We start from the raw sequence: 20,751 nt of genomic DNA, 5'->3' as shown, positions 1-20,751 counted from the left end.
ATGCAGTACCCCAACTGGGAAGATCATTAGGTGACTATGTTAGGCCTGTATATAATCAAGGAATGTCAAGTGTAAGACCTACACATATATATCAGAAAACAACTTCGAATTGAAGCAAGGCTTGCTTCAAACTATCCAAAATAATTGCACTTTCAGAGGGAAGATGAACGAAGATCCTAATACTCACTTGATGCACTTCAACGATATCATGAACACTTTCCAATACAGTGGAGCATCAAATGATGTTATCTACTTAAGGGCATTTCCTTTGTCACTGAAAGATGATGTGAAGCAATGGCTTCGCAACTTACTCGCAGGTTCTATAAGGACATGGGAAGATATGACCAAGAAGTTTCTTGACAAATATTTTTCGGCTGCAAAAACATGAATGTTCAGAAGGGAAATTCATAATTTCTGCCAGAAGGAGACAAACGGTTTTTGAATCTTGGGAACGATTTAAGGAGATAGTCAGGACGAGTAATAGTTTAAGTGTGAGGTGTTGATGGTAGACTAGAAACTCGTGTTTTAGTGTAGTATTGCACTCAAATTACTGTATTTTACTTGTGTTGAACTTTAATTGGTAGTGTTTTTATACTTATTGGTATTTTATACCTTATAGGAGTGATTCCGAGATATGTAGTTATGATGGAGCTAATTCGAGCTATTTGGAGCTTTAAAGTCTGAGTAGAAGCCCAAACAATTAAGTCGGGATCACATTTGGGGGTCGAAGACCAAGTACGGATGTCAAAAACTAGAGAAACAAATTTACTCTAAGAAAAATGCACTGTCGTGTCGCATGGGACGTCGCGAGGCGCGGCATGGCAGTACAAAATATGCCTAGAATAATGTAATGACCTGACCGGTCGTTTTGAGAATTTGCATTTCGCTCGGTAGTTTGAGGGCATGAGTAGCTCCGTATGATGTATTATGACTTGTATGAATTGTCGGTTTTGGTTTTCAGGTTATTCGAAATTAATTTGGAAGAACGATTCTCAACTATGAAGCTTTAAGTTAGAAGAGTTGACCAAGTTTGACTTTTGTGAATTTGACCTAGGAACAGAGTTTTGATGATTCCAATAGCTCCGTATGGTGATTTTGGACTTAGGAGTGTGTTCGAAAAATTATTTGAAAGTTCGTAGTTAAATTAGGCTTGAAATGGCTAAAATAGAAATTTAAGTTTGGAAGTTTGACCGGGGAGTTGACATTTGATATCGGGGTCGGAATCCAGTTCTAAAAATTTTCATAGGTTTTTTTATGTCATTTATGACTTTTGTGCAAAATTTGAGGTCAATCGGACTTCATATGATATATTTCGGCATCGAATGTAGAAGTTGGAATTTCTTAGTTTCGTTAAGCTTGAATTGGGGTATGATTCGTGGTTTTAGCGTTGCTTGATATGATTTGAGGTTTCGACTAAGTTCGTATCGTATTTTAAGACTTGTTGGTATGATTGAATGGGGTCCCGAAGGGCTCGGGTGTGTTTTGGATCATTAGTTGAGAAACTAGTTAAGTTAAGGATTTGGAGTTTGACCATGGTCAATATCGGGTCAAGATGACCTCTTTTCGGTGTTTTGAGTGTGCGAGCAGGTTTGTAGCGTGTGTTATGATTAAAACGCATGTATGGTTTGTGTCTGGAAAGTTCCGAATGAGTTTTGGGTGCTAAAACGAAAATTCTTTCGTTGCTAATTTTCTGGTGCAAAATAATTACGAAAATGTCATTTTTTATCCCTTAAATTTCAAGACTTCATTTAAATCTTCAAAATGTCATATCTCCCTCATTTTAAGGCCAAATTAGGTGATTCAAAAGCCTAGCTTGACTGAAATTTCACAAGAAATCCATTGGAGGCATCAAAAGAGAGTTTCAGGGTTATTTGGCACACGAAATGAGGTAGAACATCTGGGCAATAAATATTTAATATCGAGGGTTTGTTCATTTTCTATTTTTGACAAATTGGAGCTCGGGAAGAGGCGATTTTCGTGGATATTTTCAAGGAAAATAATGGGTTAAGTGTTCTTAACTCAATATTGGTCAAATTATCCGAATCCATGGTTGTTTTTAACATTTAATTGGCGAATTAAGTTAGAAAATTTAAAAAACCCTCTTGGTTTAATTTGAGAATTTGAGGGTCGAGTTGATGTCGGAATTTGGTAAAATTGCTACTCAAGGTTGAATGGGCATTCATATTTTGTAACTTTTATCGGGTTCCGAGACGTCACATGCGATTTTTGAGTGTAATTTCGGATTTTTTAAAAAAATTAGTATTTTGATATAGAATTAATTCCTATAATATGTGTTTACTGAATCGAATTAATTGTGACTAGATTCGAGCCGTTCAGAAGTTGATACACGCATAATGAAATTTTTGGAGCATTGTTTAATTTGCTCGACATTGGATTCGGCTTGTTCGAGGTAAGTAACATCTCTAATCTTGGAGCTGAAGGTATGAATCCTGATTATACGTGTTATGTGAATTGTTTGGAAGTGACGCACATGCTAGGTGGCGGGCGTGTGGGCGTGCACCGTAGAAATTGAGACTTGGTTGATTCCGTAGAGCTTTATAGTCAATTGACTTGTATTTTTCATGTATTTTTATGTGTTAGAGAAAGTGAGCTATGACTCATGTTAGAAATCATGTTTAGGCAAATGTTGGTATTATTGGGACCCACTGAGGTCATTTCTGTTGTCGAATTATTTGTTTAAATTGTAACTTCATACTCAGTCATGTTCATTCATTTCATATCATCTCTCAGTCTCTGTTGCTATTTATTGATTAATCATATCATCATTTTTGGGCTGATTTTCATGACATTATGAGCCCGAGAGGCTGGAGAGATTGATGACTGAGTGAGGCCGAGGGCCTGATGGTGAGGATATTTATGGGATCGGGTTGCAGCATAAAACATGTTTTATTGATTGATTCCATGATTGACTTGATATAGCGCTTGAGCTGAAGGGCCCCCTCCAGAGTCTGTACACACCCTCAGTGAGCGCATGTACCTACTGAGTGCGAGGGTCGAGTGCCGAGCGATTGGTATGATTGAGTGACTGTGAGGACTGAGTAACTCGGAGAACTGAGTGACTGGTAGGGCTGAGTGAATTGATACTCCGAGAGTATGCATATGGTTTATCACTGAATTGCATCGCATTTGACATGCACGCTTGACTTACAGGCATAAAGATGCATTTTTCCTCATGTTGTACGGTATCATGTTATTCATGACTTCTCATATACATCGACATGTAGGCATAGAGATATATTTTCCTCATGCCATCTAAAAATGAAACATTTACCTATTGAAAGTTTTTGAAAAAAATCACAGTTTTCAAACTTACTCATAAATTGGTGATTTCGGTAAAGGATTTGGCTTTTCACTAATATATTTAAAAAGAAGGTCTATTTTTCTGGAATTGTGAACTAGTTGAGTAGTTTATCTCTGAGATACTTCTTTTATTACTTCCATTATGTTGTTATGAATTGTTGTTGGCTATTGGTGTTGGACCCCGACTTGTGTTCAAGCTCGTCACTACTTTCAACCTAAGTTAGGATTGCTATTTATTTGAGTATATAGGGTCGGTTGTACTCATACTACACTTCAGCACATTGCGTGCAGATATTGGATATTGATGTTGTTGTGATCGACGGAAGATGGATTTGAAGATGTACCTGTGTTTCGGTCGTAACTGCCTCTTGTTCATGGTAGCCTTAGATTTATAAAAATCTGTTTATGTTCATTTCGAACATATGATGTATTTATTTTATACCAGCTTTGTAAATTCTAATCTTAGAAGCTCATGATTTGTACTACCAGTCCTTGGGGAGTGTATTAGAGTCAGTTAAATATTAATTGAATCGGATATTTGTAAATTGGCTTACTTAACGGGTTGGGTTAGGTGCCATCACGGCTAGTTGGATTTTTGGGTCGTGACAAATAGTATTTTCAATATGTTCTGGAAATCGCCACAGGCGCGCCTTATGTTGCGGCGCGGTAGTCCAAATTCCTTAGAGTATCTTTCATTTTCGCTAATTAATGGTAGTTTCGTCCTGGGGTTGTTTTGGACTTCGGTTTAAAGGCACCAAAAATGCCCTTTTTCGGGATCTTTTGACCGAGGGAAGATTGGAGAGCCACCAAGGGAGAAGACTCAAAAATTCATCAAGATTTCAATCTACAATCGGTGCAATATGAGAGTTTGTATCAAATCTTTAGAATTGGTACTTTCTTTGTTCTTAAACTTATTTGAGATATCCTACTCCATTGTTATGGAGTAATTTTCATTTGGGTATTGATAGATATGGTGTTTCAATAGCTTGACTAGGGATTCGATTCTTGATACTTGCTAGAATTAATTGATTGAGCTTGATTTGTATTGTGGAGTTATTTAGTATTTTGCTTAATCGAAAGAGAAGTTTGATATTAAATTTCTGTACATCTTATGCTCTAGTTTAAATTCATGATTCAATTAGGTAATCAAAAGAGCCTCTTGAATTGTTGATTGAATGAGAAATAGGAAATATTCGCGAGAAATTACCCTTTTGATCATACACATCATTGTTATTATTGCAACTGTTTACCATGCCTCAATTGGGTTAATTACTGAAACTAGTGTTTAATCTAAAGAGTAATATTAGCTTCAAGTGTAATTTGATAATCGGTTGAATTCGTAGGAATCGATCGTATTATAGAGTGAATTAACTCAAGAATTGGATCCCGAGTTAGTTATCGTGCACCTATCTGGTCAATTACCCTTATTTTCTTCATAAATATTTCTTCGCGCTCACTTGCTCTTTTTAATGATCAATTGTTATTTGCTTAAACTTCAATAGTTAATCGTAGTAATAGATATCCAACCAAGTATTAATTTTTCTGGATAGTAATTAACTGGAGATTATTCAAACATTGTTTAATTCCAATCCCTTTGAAGACGATAATTAATCTATACTATCTTTGACTAGCGAGCACAATTTAAGGGTGTGTTTTGCATTCGTCATTTAGCAAAATAATTTATTGAGTGCCTCTATTTAATAGTTAAATTATTGCTTATGAGGAAAAAATTATCTTTATCAGTTTGATATAGGTTATCTAAGAAAGCATATTACATTCTCCCCTTACAAGTGGTTCATGGTCAGGAACCAAATAATTTTATTTTATTATTATTATTATTATTATTATTATTATTATTATTATTATTATTATTATTATTATTATTATTATTATTATTATTGATGATGTACGGTGTATATTTTGATTAATACCATAACGCACAAAGATGGATTTTCAAAGTTGAGGAAACAAGTTAGTTTTCTAACATGAGTGGGAGACAGGATAAACAATTGAGAAAAAGTTACGTGAAATGAATTATCATTTGTACATCTAGATCCTCGAATAAGATAATATGAACTTGAAGTTCATCAAAAGATAATTCATCTGTAGTATATTGCAAAGCATGCCAGACGCATTTGCTGACCCAAAGAAAGTAACTATATTCTCATTACAAATGCTCCTATTAGAATAAGACCTAGAAGGACAAAGCCTATGGTACGCTTAAAGCATATAGACATATCAGTTTCAAATAAAATTCTTGATAAAGAAGATGAACAAATGATCAAAATGATCATAATAAGGAGGCAAGTTATCTAGAAGATCACATGACATAATACCTAAAAAAATCTTAGGAGAGGTTCAGGTACCTGAAAATATGAATGAAAAGATCTCAATGTCATGTCTTTATGAAAAATAATGATTGGAACCGTTACAAAATTGTTCGTCGATTACATCTATGATAACGCTAAATATATATATAAGGATCTTAAGTCTGGAGAAACAATTCAAATAGAATTAATTTCATATGAAAGACATATAGTTTCGGACATGCAGTTCAAACACTTGAAAGTATAAAATAAATGGCGTGTGCAATCACCTTTATCAATCTTATATGTCTAGCATGACATGAAAACTTGATGTAAATCTAAAGTCCATTTATATGGCTTATATGACTTAACTTAAGACAATCCTTGAAGGGTTTAAATCGCTTAAAGCATATACAATTCTTGGTCCTGAAGTACCACATTCTAAGTGCAATTTATGTACACATGTATCTTGCTATAACTTTAAGTATGATAATATGATAGTGAGAATCTCTATGGAGATATTGATAAAGATCATTCCACGGCATTTTATGAAGACATGACATATCTCTCAAGAATAATGATTTCAAGGTGCAACATATTCATTCAAGTTAATATGACTGATTTGTTTATCAAATCTTTACCAACGATCTTTTGAAGATGGTGCACAAGATCGGGATGTGAAACCTTAAAGATGCGAATTGATACTCTCACCAAGGGGAGTTAATACGCGGTGTACTCTTTTTCCCTTACAAGGTTTTTTCCCACTCAATTTTTCTTGCAAGGTTTTTAACAAGGCAACAAAAAGGCGTATTGTTAGATATGTGTGCTCTTTTTCCTCCACTAGAATTTTTTTCTCACTGGATTTTATTTTAGTTAAGATTTTAACGAGGCATATTATCTATTGAATAGACATTCAAGGGGGAGTATTATAAATATAATTGTATTTAAGGTGAATGTCTATATTTTAGAGAGATTTTAGGGTTTGTAACTTAGTGGCTAAGTCAAATTTTCCCTATAAATAAAGGGGTTTTATTTCATTGTAATTCATCCTTGATCAATAAGAATTCTTTCTACTTTTCTCTGCAATACTTTTCTTCTTCTTTTATTGTTTCATAACAATTATTTCTTTTTGATACTTTTTCTTTTGCCCTTTTTTTCTTTCCCCTTTTGTATTAAGAAACAACAAAATTTCCCAAGTAATAGTACATTTCTCTTCCAATACTTTACGGTTTTATTTAAATACTCATACTTGTTGCAATATAGCAGAATTCAGTCAAAAATGGAATATGCGGAAGTGCCTATCACTCTCGTTTGGTCATAAATTTTGGCTTTATTTTTTCAAAATATTTTTAAAAATATTGTTTGTTTATGAAATATGATCATGTTTTGGGAAAAGAGATTTAAAAAATATTTAAGTTCCCAAAAATTAGCTAAAAACTTTTTCTTCCACTGACAAAACTTCAACTTTTATTCAAATAAAATGTATGTCCAAACACAACTTCAACTTTTCAAAAATTATTTTTCAACAAAATTTCAATTCAATCAAATGTACGTCCAAACGTTAGCTTAGTTTAGTACTGTCTCTTTATTCTTGAACTAGTTACGATTAGCCGGGGTTGTGCCAGGGCCCAACAACTATAGTCAAAGGTAAAATTTTTATGTGGCATCCAGTTTTATGTCACCCATTGAATCTATACCACTTTTAAAAAAATTAACTTATACCCAATTTTTAGATAATTTCAGATACATACACTTTTCTCTTCTTCTCTACTGGTATTTTCTTCTTCTTTATACTTAGAGTTTCTTCTTCTTCTTCCTAGATGCGAAATGGGTATGTTAAATTTGTTGTTATTTCGATAATTTGATGATTGAGATTTGTTGTTTATGATATTTGAAAGTTATTTTTCAAATTTGAGCTCATTTGGAGTAGATTTGGGCATTGAGTATATTTGGTCTTTCCTTTTTTCTTAAACTCTATATCCAGTCAAATAGACACATAAATTGAAACGGATGGAGTAATTTTTATTCCCTCTGTCTCGTTTTATGTAACACATTTCTTTATTTAGTATGTTTTAAAAAGAATGATATCTTTTTATATTTAAAAATAATTTAAATTTAAAGTTTTTATTTTACTCTTAATAAAATAATTTCAAGCCATAGAAATATCTATAACATATTTTAAACCACAATTTTTTTTTTTATTTCTTTCTTAAATAATATGTAAGTCAAACATCATCATATAAATTGGAGCAAAAGGATTACCATATTTATAAGGTGATCTAAAAAAAGTTAAATTTTTTGTTATTTGTGTATACGAAGAATAAATTTGCCTCGTTTGTACTTGCACATGCTATGTTACTATTTATAATATCGTGTTGTATTTGTTAAGGATTTATTAATATAAAATTAATATTTTGTATATTTATTCACAATATATAAGTAAGGTAAAGAGTAGTATGTACCTAAGAAATTATTGGGAAGTGACTTAAATGAAAGTAACTCATGTGTCTGGTCCATTTGCGGGAACAATGATTTTGGTCAATCCTCCTTGCAAAATTAGGATGATAACATCACTTGTGGTTTAAATTGCAAAGACAAATATTTTTCTTTTTCCTCTTTATTATATAATTTTCTATTGCAAAGTTTAATATTTTTTAATTAATATGTAATGGCGTTGAATAATGACTTTTTTTTATGATTAAAGTTGGCTGAAAAACGGTTCAGCTATTATATTCTTCAACATCATTTCTCATGGAAAATCACGTACCGTAGTTACTACTTTTTAAAATTAAAGTACGGCAAAATGAAGATATGATAGATTTTTCTTTAAATAAATGATTATTCTTCTTCTTTTTATTGTATTTCAAGTTTTTGATTGATTTTTGCAATTGCTTAAAATTTCTCCCTTGGAATATTAGTTACCAGTTGCTGAAGTTGTATTAATTTTTTATAATTAGAAAATAATCTATTTGTCTATTTTGCATAAATTTGCACATAATTCATATAGCGTCATATTTTGGGTGATTGTATTTATTACTCGAATGATTTTTTTCACTCTAAGTACCAGTGATAAAAAGAATAATATGTTGTATAACATTACAAAATAAGATTTTATAAACTCAATTTTGAATTACTTATTATCATCAAACATAAATATTAAATATACAGAATATGATGCCAGTAAAAGTGAGATACCTATTTCGAGTTTTTTTTTTAACCGTCCATCTTTCTATAACTCTTCTCAATTTTGAGTATTGACGGGCAGTAAATGTGATGGTTTCAACATGTTACTAAGTTAGCAATAATTAATTTTTTTTTAAAGAAAGTGTTCTAAAAAGTTTTTGGGTTACTTTTCTCCTTTTTTTAACCACAAAATAAAGATGATCGCTATATATTTTAAAATTGTTGCACTTGGTATGTTTATTATAATATCAAGCAAAATACTTTTATATTTTGTTCTACATTAGATTCGGTAAATAATTTCTACATTTTTGTTTATTTACATTAGTATGTAAAGTTGGTTAGCTCTAGTTTATTAATTCATCCGGTCCATAATAAGCTAGCGTTTGGTCATAGATTCCCAAATTTGTTCTGAAAAATGTGATTTGGGTGAAGTTTGGTTTGAAGATGAAAATGCGTTTGGACATCAGTTTTCAAAACATATTTTTCAAATTTATTTTGAAAAAACATGAAACATGACTTATACCCACAAGTTCTAAAAATTATCACAAATACCCAACAATACCATTATCAATAACATTCATTATATTATCGCAAACCATAGTCTTGAACATAAATAAATTTGATACAAAATTATCGTTTTTATAATGAACTACATGATACACTATCAGATGACCGAGAAGACGAAGCAACATTATTACAACATAATAAATTATGGGCTCTTTTATAAAATATAAAAGTTTGAGATAATTTTTAAAAAATATAATAGTAATATTTTGGCCCAAAATAAGCTATTGAGCTGATTTTGGGATTTGAGATTTGAGATTTTGCCAAAATGTAAGCAAAATCTATGGCCAAACATGTGTTTGCCAAACAAAACCCAAATTTATTTTGGCAAAATCTGTGGCCAAACGGATCCTAAGTGATTATTTTATTTTTGGCACACTCATTAAGAAAATACGAATTTCAAGAAAAAAAAAATATTTATTAAATTAACCTTAATTAATTATTACCTTGACACATTGAAATATATAAATAAGGGCAAATTTTGGAAAAATAAAATTAATCGTGAATACTTATTTTGGACCAAAATAAAAAAGATAAAATGATCATTTATTGTGCACTGGAAAGTACATTTTTTATTTACTTTTTCTGATGTATTATTCTATTAACAATTAAAACTTGTTAGCAAACATTGCATATTGTTTTTGTACTTCTAAACAAAATTTTCGAAAGTTGTCACAAACTTGAATTCCTAGGGTATCATTACTATGATGTGCTGTAATAGGTAGTCCAGTGTACGTGGCTATTATAATAGAAACCCCTGCAAATTCCCATTTGGGAAATAGAGTGAGAAAACGGGCCCCACCTATTAGAAAAGCTATATATGCACTTATTTGTACATTACTTCCTTTACAATTTTGAATTTAAGAAAATAATATTTTTAAATTTATTATGAGTAAAAAGATAGATATCTTACGTATAAAAAAAAATTAGAGTTATAAAACTAAAAATTAATTTGTAAAGCGGGTAAAAATCAATTGAATGGCCACTCGCGTTGGTATGCTATAAATAGAGCTAGAATGAGAAGAAAATTCAAACGGCCCCACCTATTAGAAAAGCTATACAAATGCATGACACTATAGCCCGTTTGGTCCACCTTCTAATGAGTTTATTTTGAGAAAAGTACTTTTCAAAAAAAATTATTTTGGTGAGAAATAATTTATGTTTGATTAATTAATTTAAAAAATATTTTTGAACATTAATTAATGTTTGACCAAAATTTTAAAATCTGCTTCTAATGGTATTTTTCTCAAAAGTGTTTCTCAGAAAAGTATTTTTGGAGATAAGCTACTTTTTTCTGTTTCTAAAAAATTATTTTTTTCCTTCAGCTTGGCCACTCAAATTTTTGAAAAAAATACTTTTGGCCAAGAACACATTTTTGGCAAAAAAGAAAGCTCGGCCAAACAGACCGAAGGAGCTCAACTGTGGCTTCTATAATAAGAGAAAATGTTGACTTTTGACTTGTTATTTGTTCAGTAATTTAATCATTTAAATATTGAAAGTAGAAAATTTTTAAGCTTGCTTATTAGTTTAATGTTGATAAACTTAGCTTATGTGTTTTCTCCCGAAATACCAAGTTCATGCCACTTAGAGAATATTGATTGGTTGGAGAAAAAAAATTAACATAAATCCATGATTCATAATGACTCTTTTCTCATGAGTAGTTTGTTGTTTATATGTAAGAGTTTTTCGACATTTTCATGCCTAATTTAATCTAGACAAACATTGATAATGCCACTATCATTGAAAATGAACAACCAAATGAATATAAACTTGGATTGGTTGGTTTACGACATATTGTTTAGTTCATTTTACAATTTTTAACTCTTTATCACATTGAAATGCATGCTTATGCATTACCTTGACTTGCCACTTCTATCGTGCTAATTTCTTTCCACTTTGAGACTTTGGCTCTTCTGTTTTATCAAAATAACTACCAAGTATTATAATAGGAGTTCGAAATCCAAAACCTCAAGGGTAAAAAATTCATCAAATGTAGGTGTCTATTCCCACGAATACTAATATGGCTATAGCATGAATCTGTTCTTATCTTCAGCTGCTAGAGCAGAGGATAAGCAAAGGACACAAGTAAAACATATGTAACCTGTTCTCAGGATATATAGAGAGATATTTAGATCAGGAAGATGTATACAGATATGTTATAATGTCCGATAGCAAAAGTTGACAACTGGGAATCGGCAATAAAACTGAAATTCCGCCAATTTTTTGGTTAGATTTAGTTAGGGATGGCAATGGGGCGGTGCAGGGAAAGTTATGGGAAATGCGGGTGCGGGCGGGGCAAGGTTCAGATATCTTTTAACAAAATGTATGCGGGGGCGAGGCGGGTTGCGGTTGTGGAGATCCTGTCGATTCGTCACTTAGATGGTTGAATGGTTCTTTCCGAAAGGTGTTTAGCCTGACACTTATCAGAATATTTTTTTTCCTGGGGCAAAATTTTTAAAACGATAAATATCCAAAAACTTATCAAAAGCTTATTTCTAAAAGGTTATTTGGAAATATTATTCAAGCAACACTTGTAGGTGAAAATCGTTAGTCCTGTGACTAGCAGCCAAAGAAATTATAAGATTTTGTGGTAACACAAAGTAGGAAAAGTTAACCAAGGTGGAATGTTCCAGTATATAATTATTAGAGTGCAACTTAATTTCAATGCTAATTACTACAATTACAGTATATATCGCAAAGATTGCAAATCATAGTCCATCAAGTTTTCTACAATTTGTTGTCAAAAACCATTTTAAAATGTAAGATCTCTTGTCATGGGATAAAAAAAAACTAAATGCAAAAAGACAAAAGTTGAAGAAAGTTTATGTGGGGCGGGTTTATGCGGGTCCGGCAGGGCAGGTGAAAACAAAAAAACAATTGCTTGGCAGGGCGGGGTAGGTTGAGTTTTTGCAGGTTAAGACTGAACTCGCCCTCGCAACCACCCCATTGCCATCCCTAGTTTAGATCTATATCAGATCCTTACATCCTGTATCAACAGCTACATCAGGAAACACAACCCGCTTGGAAGTAGAGATATGCATTGGCTAGAGCACACACTAGAGATATCAATCCAAACATGTACAGTAAATAGTGCTGTTAAAATGCTGAGCAGCAGAAGATAGTAACAGAAAACTTCAGCTTCTCCCATGAGTTCCCGAGTCATAAATGAACTTATTCTCAACCACATATCCTACTATCCAGCTATACAATACAGGACCACACAAATAGAAGGATTGCTGTTCCTGTACTGTTTGGGAAAAGGGTAGGAATGGTTTTCTCCTCGCCAGTACTTACTATAAGAATACAGCTACAAATGCACATGGAAACTTCAAAGTGTCACAGCAATAAAGGGACATGATTGGAGTCGACAATAAGTAGCAATTACTGACATGACAGATGTTCATAAATCATAACCTCAAGATTACATTTAATTGTGACAAACAGATCAAAAATCTCCTTATAAAGGGTGCTATTACCAAGTTTCATCAATTCTCTAAAAAGGAACCAAATATCATACTGAAAGGAGCTCCTAGTCAAACAGACTGAACCCCATGTCGTCATCACTTTCTTCCTTGGGCTCTTCCTGTTCCACATTTCGACAAAAGCAAAACAAAAAGGTTAGAGAAAGGCCATAAAAATAATCTACTTTTACTTTTAGAAAAGAAACGATAAAACTGATATAAGTTTAACTTCATGGTTGAGAGAATCCCACCAACCACTAAATATTCTTTTGCTTTCTCTTGAGAGAATTCATGATTAAGAAAATGTTACCATTTTTCTAAAACAATTATACATTAGTCAGAAAATCACCAAAGCATGTTAGAATTCCCAATCAAGGAGATTATACCAATTACACATGCACCAATACCAAATCAGCCTTTTCATAATAAGTTCAATATCCAAACATAACATAAGATGATATTCAACATTAAAAGTATTCCAATATCTTTTCTAAATCAATTATTTCATAGGCATCTCTGCCAAAATATACTTCTTTTCATTGTTTTATGTTTTCCATATTGTTTCCATCAACCAGTGTAGATAACATCCAAAAATATGTTTGAAAGAAGATTGCAAGATCTACTCAATCACCTTTTCAACCAAATTAGTTTTTCTTCATTTTTTTTTTTTGATTTTGCACCGGGTGTCCGAGTCTCTTTGAGAGACCGACTAATCCCGGGGGTGCACAGGCCCTCGGCAAGGAGTTTCCCGCAAGTGCACCACGGTTAATTCAGGTTTTACCCAGTCCGATGGCCCTCAGAAATTGTTTGCACCCAGTGGGTTTCGAACTTGAGACCTTGAAAGGGAGCAAACCCCAAGGCTCAAGTCAATTGCCACCAGGCCAACCCCTGAGGGTTTAGTTTTTCTTCATTTTTATTGTCGCAGAAGTAACTATAACACATTCCATTACCTTCTTTTCCTCTGCAGCAGGGGCAGCTGCTGCAGCACCAGCACCAGCACCAGCGGGAGCAGCAACAGCAACTGCAGCACCACCGCCACCAGCACCGACATTCATGATGAGATCCCCAAGGTTTCTCTTCTCAGCAAGCTTAGCAAACAGCAGAGGCCAGTAAGGCTCGACTGTCACATTAGCCGCTTTCACTAAAGCAGAAATTTTCTCTGCCTATTACCACATAAACATAACAAAAATATTAGAAAATGTTACACATCAAACAAAATACCATTATTTTAGACAAAATACACATCAAACCCCTGGGATTAGAAATCTTATGCACGCAAAGCACAATCAACATAAAACCAAACAATACATCGAAACAATAGAATTAGAAAAATATCACACATTAGTGTGTTTGCTACAAGGAAAAATGACTTCCAAGAAAATGTTTTCCATGACAGAGTCATTTTGTGATGTATTGTAAACAAAAGTATTTTCCACAGAAACATTTCCCATCGAACAGAGGAAAATAACTTTCCTCACCTATGGGTGGAAGTCATTTTCTATACAACTATCTTAACTTTCAACTTCATATTACTTGCTTCAGCTAATACTAGGGCATTATTATTAATCTCTAGCCGTCAAAATTTCATAAATACGCTCTCCAATTAGCTAATATTAATATTAACCTTTAATATACATTTCCCGAATCATATTTTCCACCGACTAACAAAACAACAGAACATATTCCATGAAATTTGATTTCGGCATACCAAGCGCACTTAAACACACAATCATGGTACAATAAATACAACATAAAAAACCGTTGGATTAAAAGTTTAGGGCAAGAGGCTCTTACAGTGATTGGAATGTCCTCGTCGTTGAGGATCAAACAAGCGTAAGTGCAAGCTACTTCTCCGAGCGACATTTTATTAACTTTACTGTAATTTCAAAGACTGCGAGTCAGAAAGTGATGAAAATTGTATGAAAATGCTCGATCGCTTTGAAAATGGCAGAAATAAATGAAAATGCTAAAAAATGGTTAAAATATATGGAAATGTTTAATCGCACTCAGAAAAATGGAGAAAATATATGAATATGCTTATTAAATTTGAAAATGGAAAAAATAAATGAACATGCTAATATACGGTGAAAATTACAAGTAAATGTTTAATCGCACTCAGAAATGAAGAAAAAATTGATTGAAATGCTCAGAAAATGGCGAAAATATATGAATATGCTTCTTAACTTTGAAAATGGAAAAAATAAATGAACATGCTAATACATGGTGAAAATTACAAGTAAATGTTTAATCGTACTCAGAAATGAAGAAATAAATTGATGAAAAAGCTCAGAAAATGGTGAAACTATATGAATATGCTTATATGCATTCAAAATTGGAGAACATTGATGAAAATATTCTCATACCTTCGAGAAGACGGCAAAGGAGTTTACGGGGGTTGGGGAGCGATTGCAAGTCTTCTCTACTAGGGTTAGGGTTTAGAAAATGGCGGTGGTTATAAGGGGGTAGACTTATGAGTGAGAAGAAGTTATGGACCCAATTTTGTTAATGAAGCCCAATAAAGATCAAAGCCCATCTTTACACAAATAGTCGATCATATTCATTATTTTATTTTTTCTAGCCATATACATAGATAATACATAATTATGCATATATAATACATATATTATACATCAATCGGTTATTTTTAGTTTAAGTGGTTGGATGAGCGTATATTTGGGTTAATTCTCCAAAGAAAGAGAATCATCTACCGTAATGGCTAGAAGATGGCAAAAACAGGACACAATAAGGGATAGTCTTTAACTTTTGGCCTTTCGGGCAAGTCATCTACCAATCCGCAAAACTTTAAGTTTGGCTACGCTTGTTAAACGTGAAGTTTTGTCCATTGGACAAATGACTCGTCCTAAGGGTCAAAAGTTCAAGATAATTCTTTTCGAGGTCATTTATGAACTTCACCCGTCAACTCTTCACCTTTTCTTGAACCGAGGGTCTACCGAATATAACCTCTCTACCTTATCGAGTAGGGATAAGGTTTGCGTACACACTACCCTCCATAGACTCCACTTGTGGATTGGACTGAATCTGTTGTTAAGTTGGATTGTGACTTGTTCAACTAATTTTGATTCAAACAAACTTTCAACACGAACTTGATAAATGGTTCTATTTATTAACTTAACCACTTTTATCCAACTCAAATTCGTTAAGTGGAGGATAAAACGTGGCATAGTGTGAGAGGAAAGTTGTAGGAACAGCATTTTTCACATCAAAATGCGTCCAACTTAAGTTTGGCGCAAATTACAGGCTATCATGATTCATGACTATGAAATTTCATTCCCTTCAGTCTATGTTACTTCATCCATTGAGTAGATATATAACGATTAACTATGTCCCAATTCCAAATTAATTAAGATCGACTGTATGAAACTTATATATGTTAATAAGTTTAAATAACATTTGAAATGTTCCTGTTTTGTAGTTACACAATATTTGAACAAAATGATTGCAATAATACCTATTTATACAACTCATTATCAGCCAGAAAGAGCAAACATGACATCTATAGCAGTACAAAATTGATCATATGGTAGAGCAGAAGTCATATATATGGTTTGTGTTACATGCATATATCAGTTAGCATTTAACTTCATTCGCGTAACGAGACATTTTGGCATCAAAGAACACCCGGATTTTAGGCTGCAACCATCGTCAGAAAACGGGTTCCCAATGCAATTGTCAACCCTGAATGCCTCTGGTTAATGCATTTCTCTGGTTTCTTCTTTGAGAGGTAACACGGGCTATTCTTCCCACGTTCGATCTGCCTTCAAGCGATGGGACAAGATTCCGACAGATAGTAAATGCTTCCAGTATTAGCAAGTAGTTGAAGCCACGTCGATAGTTGATGGTTCTGCAATTTTTTCAGCAGAGTCGTTCAACTTCCTCTTTTTCTCATTGTGGCGCTGCTTATTTGAAGAACGGTCAGCTTTGGAAACAATTTCTGAAACAGTAAAGCCAGCAACTTCAAAATTATATGATCTGTTTGGAAGTAATCCATTACGAACTATGACATCAACGCCATCATATGTCCAGACACCTAGTTTAGCCTCTCCCTTAAGTCCAATGGCAAACCAACCAAGACCTGAAGCAGCAATATCAACAGAACTTGAATCCCACGAATTCCCACTCACATGAAATTCCCTCTTCAACCATTTCCCTAGCTCCTCAACTCGTCCCTCTCCAATCGGCGGCTGACACAATGAAGGAAAAAAAATACAGCATTTAATGATATCATATCAATCAGCCAAATGGTCAAAGCATGAAACTAGTACATGAGTTTTCTATATCCAGGGGCTGGGCAGGGCAGTCCGATGCACAAAGCACCCCGCGTTCACGCTGGGTCCGGAAAAGGGATGCACCACAAGGGGTGTGATGTAGACAGTCGACCCTAATGCAAACATTATTGACTGCTTCCATGGCTCAAACCCATGACCTATAGGTCACACAGAAAAAAATTTACCGTTTCTATATCTGCTGGGAATTTTGAATTAGTACATGAAAGTAGTACATGAGGTTTCAAAATAGAGGGTCCTTTTATTACCCTAAAACCATCTTTTATTACCAAAAAGCATTTTTTTTATTGGGTTAGTTATACAATTGGCCGCTCGGTCAAAAATATTTACAGCCCCGAGCCAATATACATATATTATACACTAATTTTGTATAATATATACATATGCCGGCTATCTTTTTGGGCGGGCGGCGACTAAAGTTAACTTCTCTTTATTTATTCTATTATGTATTTAATCCTATCACTCAAGAGTCCAACGCAGTTCTAAACATAGCATCAGACTCTTGCACTATAATGCCTTCTACGTCAAACTCAAGAGCTTGATTCCCTACAGCAAAGGGCAACCTGATGCACTAAGCTCCCGCTATGCGCAGGTCCGGGGAAGGGCCGGACCAGAAGGGTCTATAGTACGCAGTCTTACCCTGCGCTTCTGCAAGAAGCTGTTTCCACTGTTTGATTCCCTACATCACTCCCCCGCAATACTACTATTGGGTGGCCAAGATTTTCAGCAAAACTTTCAAACTCTTTCACTCCATCACTCAACGTCATGGACAGCGTCCAAGTCAGCTTCAAGCTTTAGGTGCTCCCACATACTCTCAAAATCAGAGATAACAAATTACCACCATCAGTATTTTTCTTTTTCTTTTCTGCAGTTAAACTAGATTTATAACACTAGTATCGAACTGCATGCAAAGAGTAAGAAAAAGAAAAAACAAAAAAACATGCAATATCATAAGCTTCGGACAAAAGGACTATGTTAAAAATAAAGATTTAAAATTAGAAAGAGAGAAAGGAGAATATTCGAATCCTAAAGCAAATGATACCTGCAGCTGACGCCCAAAATGTTCTTCCAGCATTGTGCTGACGTTCTCTGTCCTCCCCATATGAAGTGGAATCAACGGAGATGCCCAAACTGTAACATACACAGAATCAACAGATAATTCTTCCACGTCCAACCTCATGAGCCCACCTATATGAACTGAATGTCCTACCTGTCCACAGCAAGTAATGAAATCATGAGATTTTCAAGTGGATGCCGCAACTAAACTAGAGAAAGCAGGTTATTCAAGTGAAGTTCTGGGTATAGGCATAAGCAGACACATCTAATGGAGGTAGGTGATATGAAATGACAAAATTTATGCCGTATTTTCATTTTTAGATCCTGTATCAGAGATGACACAGGCAACCATTACATATCCACGAGCATTTTACAGGTTATTAATCTAATCTCAGTTATATCTTTTCTGAGCATACCTTGCCATTAGATTCTTTTTTTAATGCTCTGAAGCTTCACACAAAGCATTTTTCGCTTGAACAAAAATCTTTTTACAATGCGGAAAAAAGTAACAAACATTTTGTTAGGTGAGTAAGTTTAGAAGAAACGATCATAAGGCAATCATATATAGTTGATTGCAACATATTACAAGCACTGAAATGCATGATGCAGGGGAGAACTTAAGCCAGTATACCTGCTCAAAAATGAGAGAGAAATGATGAATTTTAGCAAAAGCTGATTCCTTTTTTAACTTCGCATTATCTATTAACAATTTGTGCAAAGATTGGATAAGACTAAGACGAGCATAACGAGATGGATTCAGTAAATCTTCATTATTTGCATTCACCTTGTAAGAAACTACCAAAGGAAAACTAAAAGAGCTTAATTGATTGAAGATAATTTCTCCGAAAGAAGGATCCAAACAAACTCAATAAATTACAGAGTTATTATTTGCAATCTGACACTCAAAATTGAAGATGAAGTGCGGAAGAAAGCTTTTGAAGTAAAATAACACATTTTTAAGGAGCCAGAAGGAAAAGTATGAACCTTGATCCTATATGTCCTTGGCCTCAACTCTTTACTTATATGAACTAGCTTCTGCTCATCCCTGTTCAACCTCGTCGAAATCTGATGAGGATGTAAAAGCCCCGGGGTATCGAACAACTTGGCATTCCCAGGAAGCACCCCTTCCACTCTCAAAATCCCTAATGTAGTTCCTGGCACCGGAGCCTCCGTTAAATGAGTTACCTTCCCACCAAAACACTTTCCAATCGCATTGATCAATGTGCTTTTCCCAGCATTTTGTGCCCCTACTGCCCAAATATGGCCTCTCGGCCCAGCCAATCCCACTACGTCATCAACCAAATTCTTCACTCCCCAATCTCTCACTGCACTAACCATATGTACACTCGTCAACTTAACCGCCCCGCCCTCTCTTGCCCTTGTTCTAACCCAATGTTCAAGCCTAGTAGGTGACAATGAGCTAGGTAAAAGATCAATCTTTGTAACTACCAATACCATTCTAGGTACATTCCCCGATTTTCCCTCCTTCCACGCCCGGGAATTCTCTTCAATTATCCTAGAAACTAACCGAGCTACTTTCCTAGGAAACGATCCATCAAAATCAGATGCATCAACCACCATTAGAACAACAGCTCTCGCCCCGCTACTCGACATCAACCTCCTCCCAACAGTGTGATCAAAATCAAAATCAGGCAACAAATTCTCTACACTAGGGTCCTTAACTTTCCCATAATGCCTTAAACTATGACACCTAGCACAAACTACTGGCTTTTCAATTTTCTCAACTGTGTTTTCAAGATTTTCTTGATTTTCACATTCTACAACCTCATTAAGTAAACCCCTTTTGAGAGAAACTGATATTTCTGGCTCATCAGCAATTGGATTCTTGTTAATGCGTTCTCTATAATTTGGGCTTTTAATTGAAGGCTTAATGAAATGCCCTGGCTGTTTTGGGGCAGAATCTTGCATAGTGACACCACAACCAGGGCAAATGACATTCGAAGTAACTTCCTCAAAATTCCCATCTCTAGAAAGGGGTAAAGATTGGATTTTTGAGGGTGTACAGAAGTTTCTGAACAAGAAATGAGGGATTAGGGTTTTAGCAGGGTTTTGGGTATAAGGGATTCTGTCAAGAATTGGAGGTAAAGAGTTGGGTATAGGAGCTGTGTGTGTACATGGTGAGAGAGAAAGTGGTAGAAGTAGTTTCTTCAGCTTTGATGGAGAAAGAGATCGGATTAGCATTGTACTATGATTTTGTCCTTTCTGTTAATCTAAGGTTGTCGTGGGAGTTTCTGAGGCATTTCTCTACCTTTTGAGGTTTAAGGAATTTGTATCTTTGTTTGTGGCTGTCTTAGCTAGGGTTGAAAATCTTCTTTTTTTTCCTTAACATTTTGAAACTATTGGTCTCTCAATTTTTAGTTTTGGTGGAATTATGTTTTAGATGACTTTAAAAAGGGATAAGAACTAGAAATTTACACCTCTTTCATTTCATAATATGATCTTGACTTGAAGCTTAACCTACTGTTATAGAGTGTCTAAAAAATTAAAAGTTTGAATTCGATCGAAAGTCAATTTGTTTAATATCAGAATGTAACG

General features: G+C 34.2%; 2 protein-coding genes across 3 annotated transcripts; both read right to left on the bottom strand.

Moving 5' to 3' along the window:
* Nucleotides 1–12,732: 12,732 nt before the first annotated feature.
* On the bottom strand, nt 12,733–15,331 carry LOC104121094 (large ribosomal subunit protein P1-like). Of its 2 annotated transcripts, none has more exons than XM_009632988.4 (4): nt 15,199–15,331; nt 14,630–14,711; nt 13,786–13,998; nt 12,733–12,957 (listed from the first exon to the last, which is right to left on the bottom strand). In XM_009632988.4, exons 2-4 carry the CDS (start codon nt 14,696–14,698, stop codon nt 12,904–12,906), a joined length of 336 nt encoding a protein of 111 aa, XP_009631283.1. In that variant the 5' UTR covers nt 14,699–14,711; nt 15,199–15,331; the 3' UTR covers nt 12,733–12,903. The 2 variants fall into 2 exon arrangements, with proteins under 2 accessions (XP_009631283.1, XP_070044807.1); XM_070188706.1 differs by having other exon boundaries at nt 14,630–14,726; nt 15,199–15,272.
* Nucleotides 15,332–16,209: 878 nt separating this feature from the next.
* On the bottom strand, nt 16,210–20,521 carry LOC104121095 (GTP-binding protein BRASSINAZOLE INSENSITIVE PALE GREEN 2, chloroplastic). Its single transcript, XM_009632989.4, has 3 exons — nt 19,180–20,521; nt 18,182–18,349; nt 16,210–17,037 (listed from the first exon to the last, which is right to left on the bottom strand). The coding sequence occupies exons 1-3, from the start codon at nt 20,395–20,397 to the stop codon at nt 16,660–16,662; spliced, it is 1,764 nt and encodes a 587-aa protein (XP_009631284.1). The 5' UTR covers nt 20,398–20,521; the 3' UTR covers nt 16,210–16,659.
* Nucleotides 20,522–20,751: the final 230 nt, after the last annotated feature.

Source organism: Nicotiana tomentosiformis, chromosome 11 (assembly GCF_000390325.3).
Source record: "Nicotiana tomentosiformis chromosome 11, ASM39032v3, whole genome shotgun sequence".
Taxonomy (NCBI): domain Eukaryota; kingdom Viridiplantae; phylum Streptophyta; class Magnoliopsida; order Solanales; family Solanaceae; genus Nicotiana; species Nicotiana tomentosiformis.
This window is presented reverse-complemented; position numbering and strand designations above follow the sequence as displayed.

Coding starts and splice junctions, on each gene's coding strand:
- LOC104121094 (XM_009632988.4), bottom strand. CDS start 14,698: ATGTCGCTCGGAGAAGTAGCTTGCACTTACGCTTGTTTGATCCTCAAC. Junction 13,999..14,629: donor ACGAGGACATTCCAATCACT/GTAAGAGCCTCT, acceptor ATGTGGTAATAG/GCAGAGAAAATTTCTGCTTT. Junction 12,958..13,785: donor CTGCTGCAGAGGAAAAGAAG/GTAATGGAATGT, acceptor AATGTGGAACAG/GAAGAGCCCAAGGAAGAAAG.
- LOC104121095 (XM_009632989.4), bottom strand. CDS start 20,397: ATGCTAATCCGATCTCTTTCTCCATCAAAGCTGAAGAAACTACTTCTA. Junction 18,350..19,179: donor CAAGGACATATAGGATCAAG/GTTCATACTTTT, acceptor TGCTGTGGACAG/GTAGGACATTCAGTTCATAT. Junction 17,038..18,181: donor ATTTTGGGCGTCAGCTGCAG/GTATCATTTGCT, acceptor TCATTGTGTCAG/CCGCCGATTGGAGAGGGACG.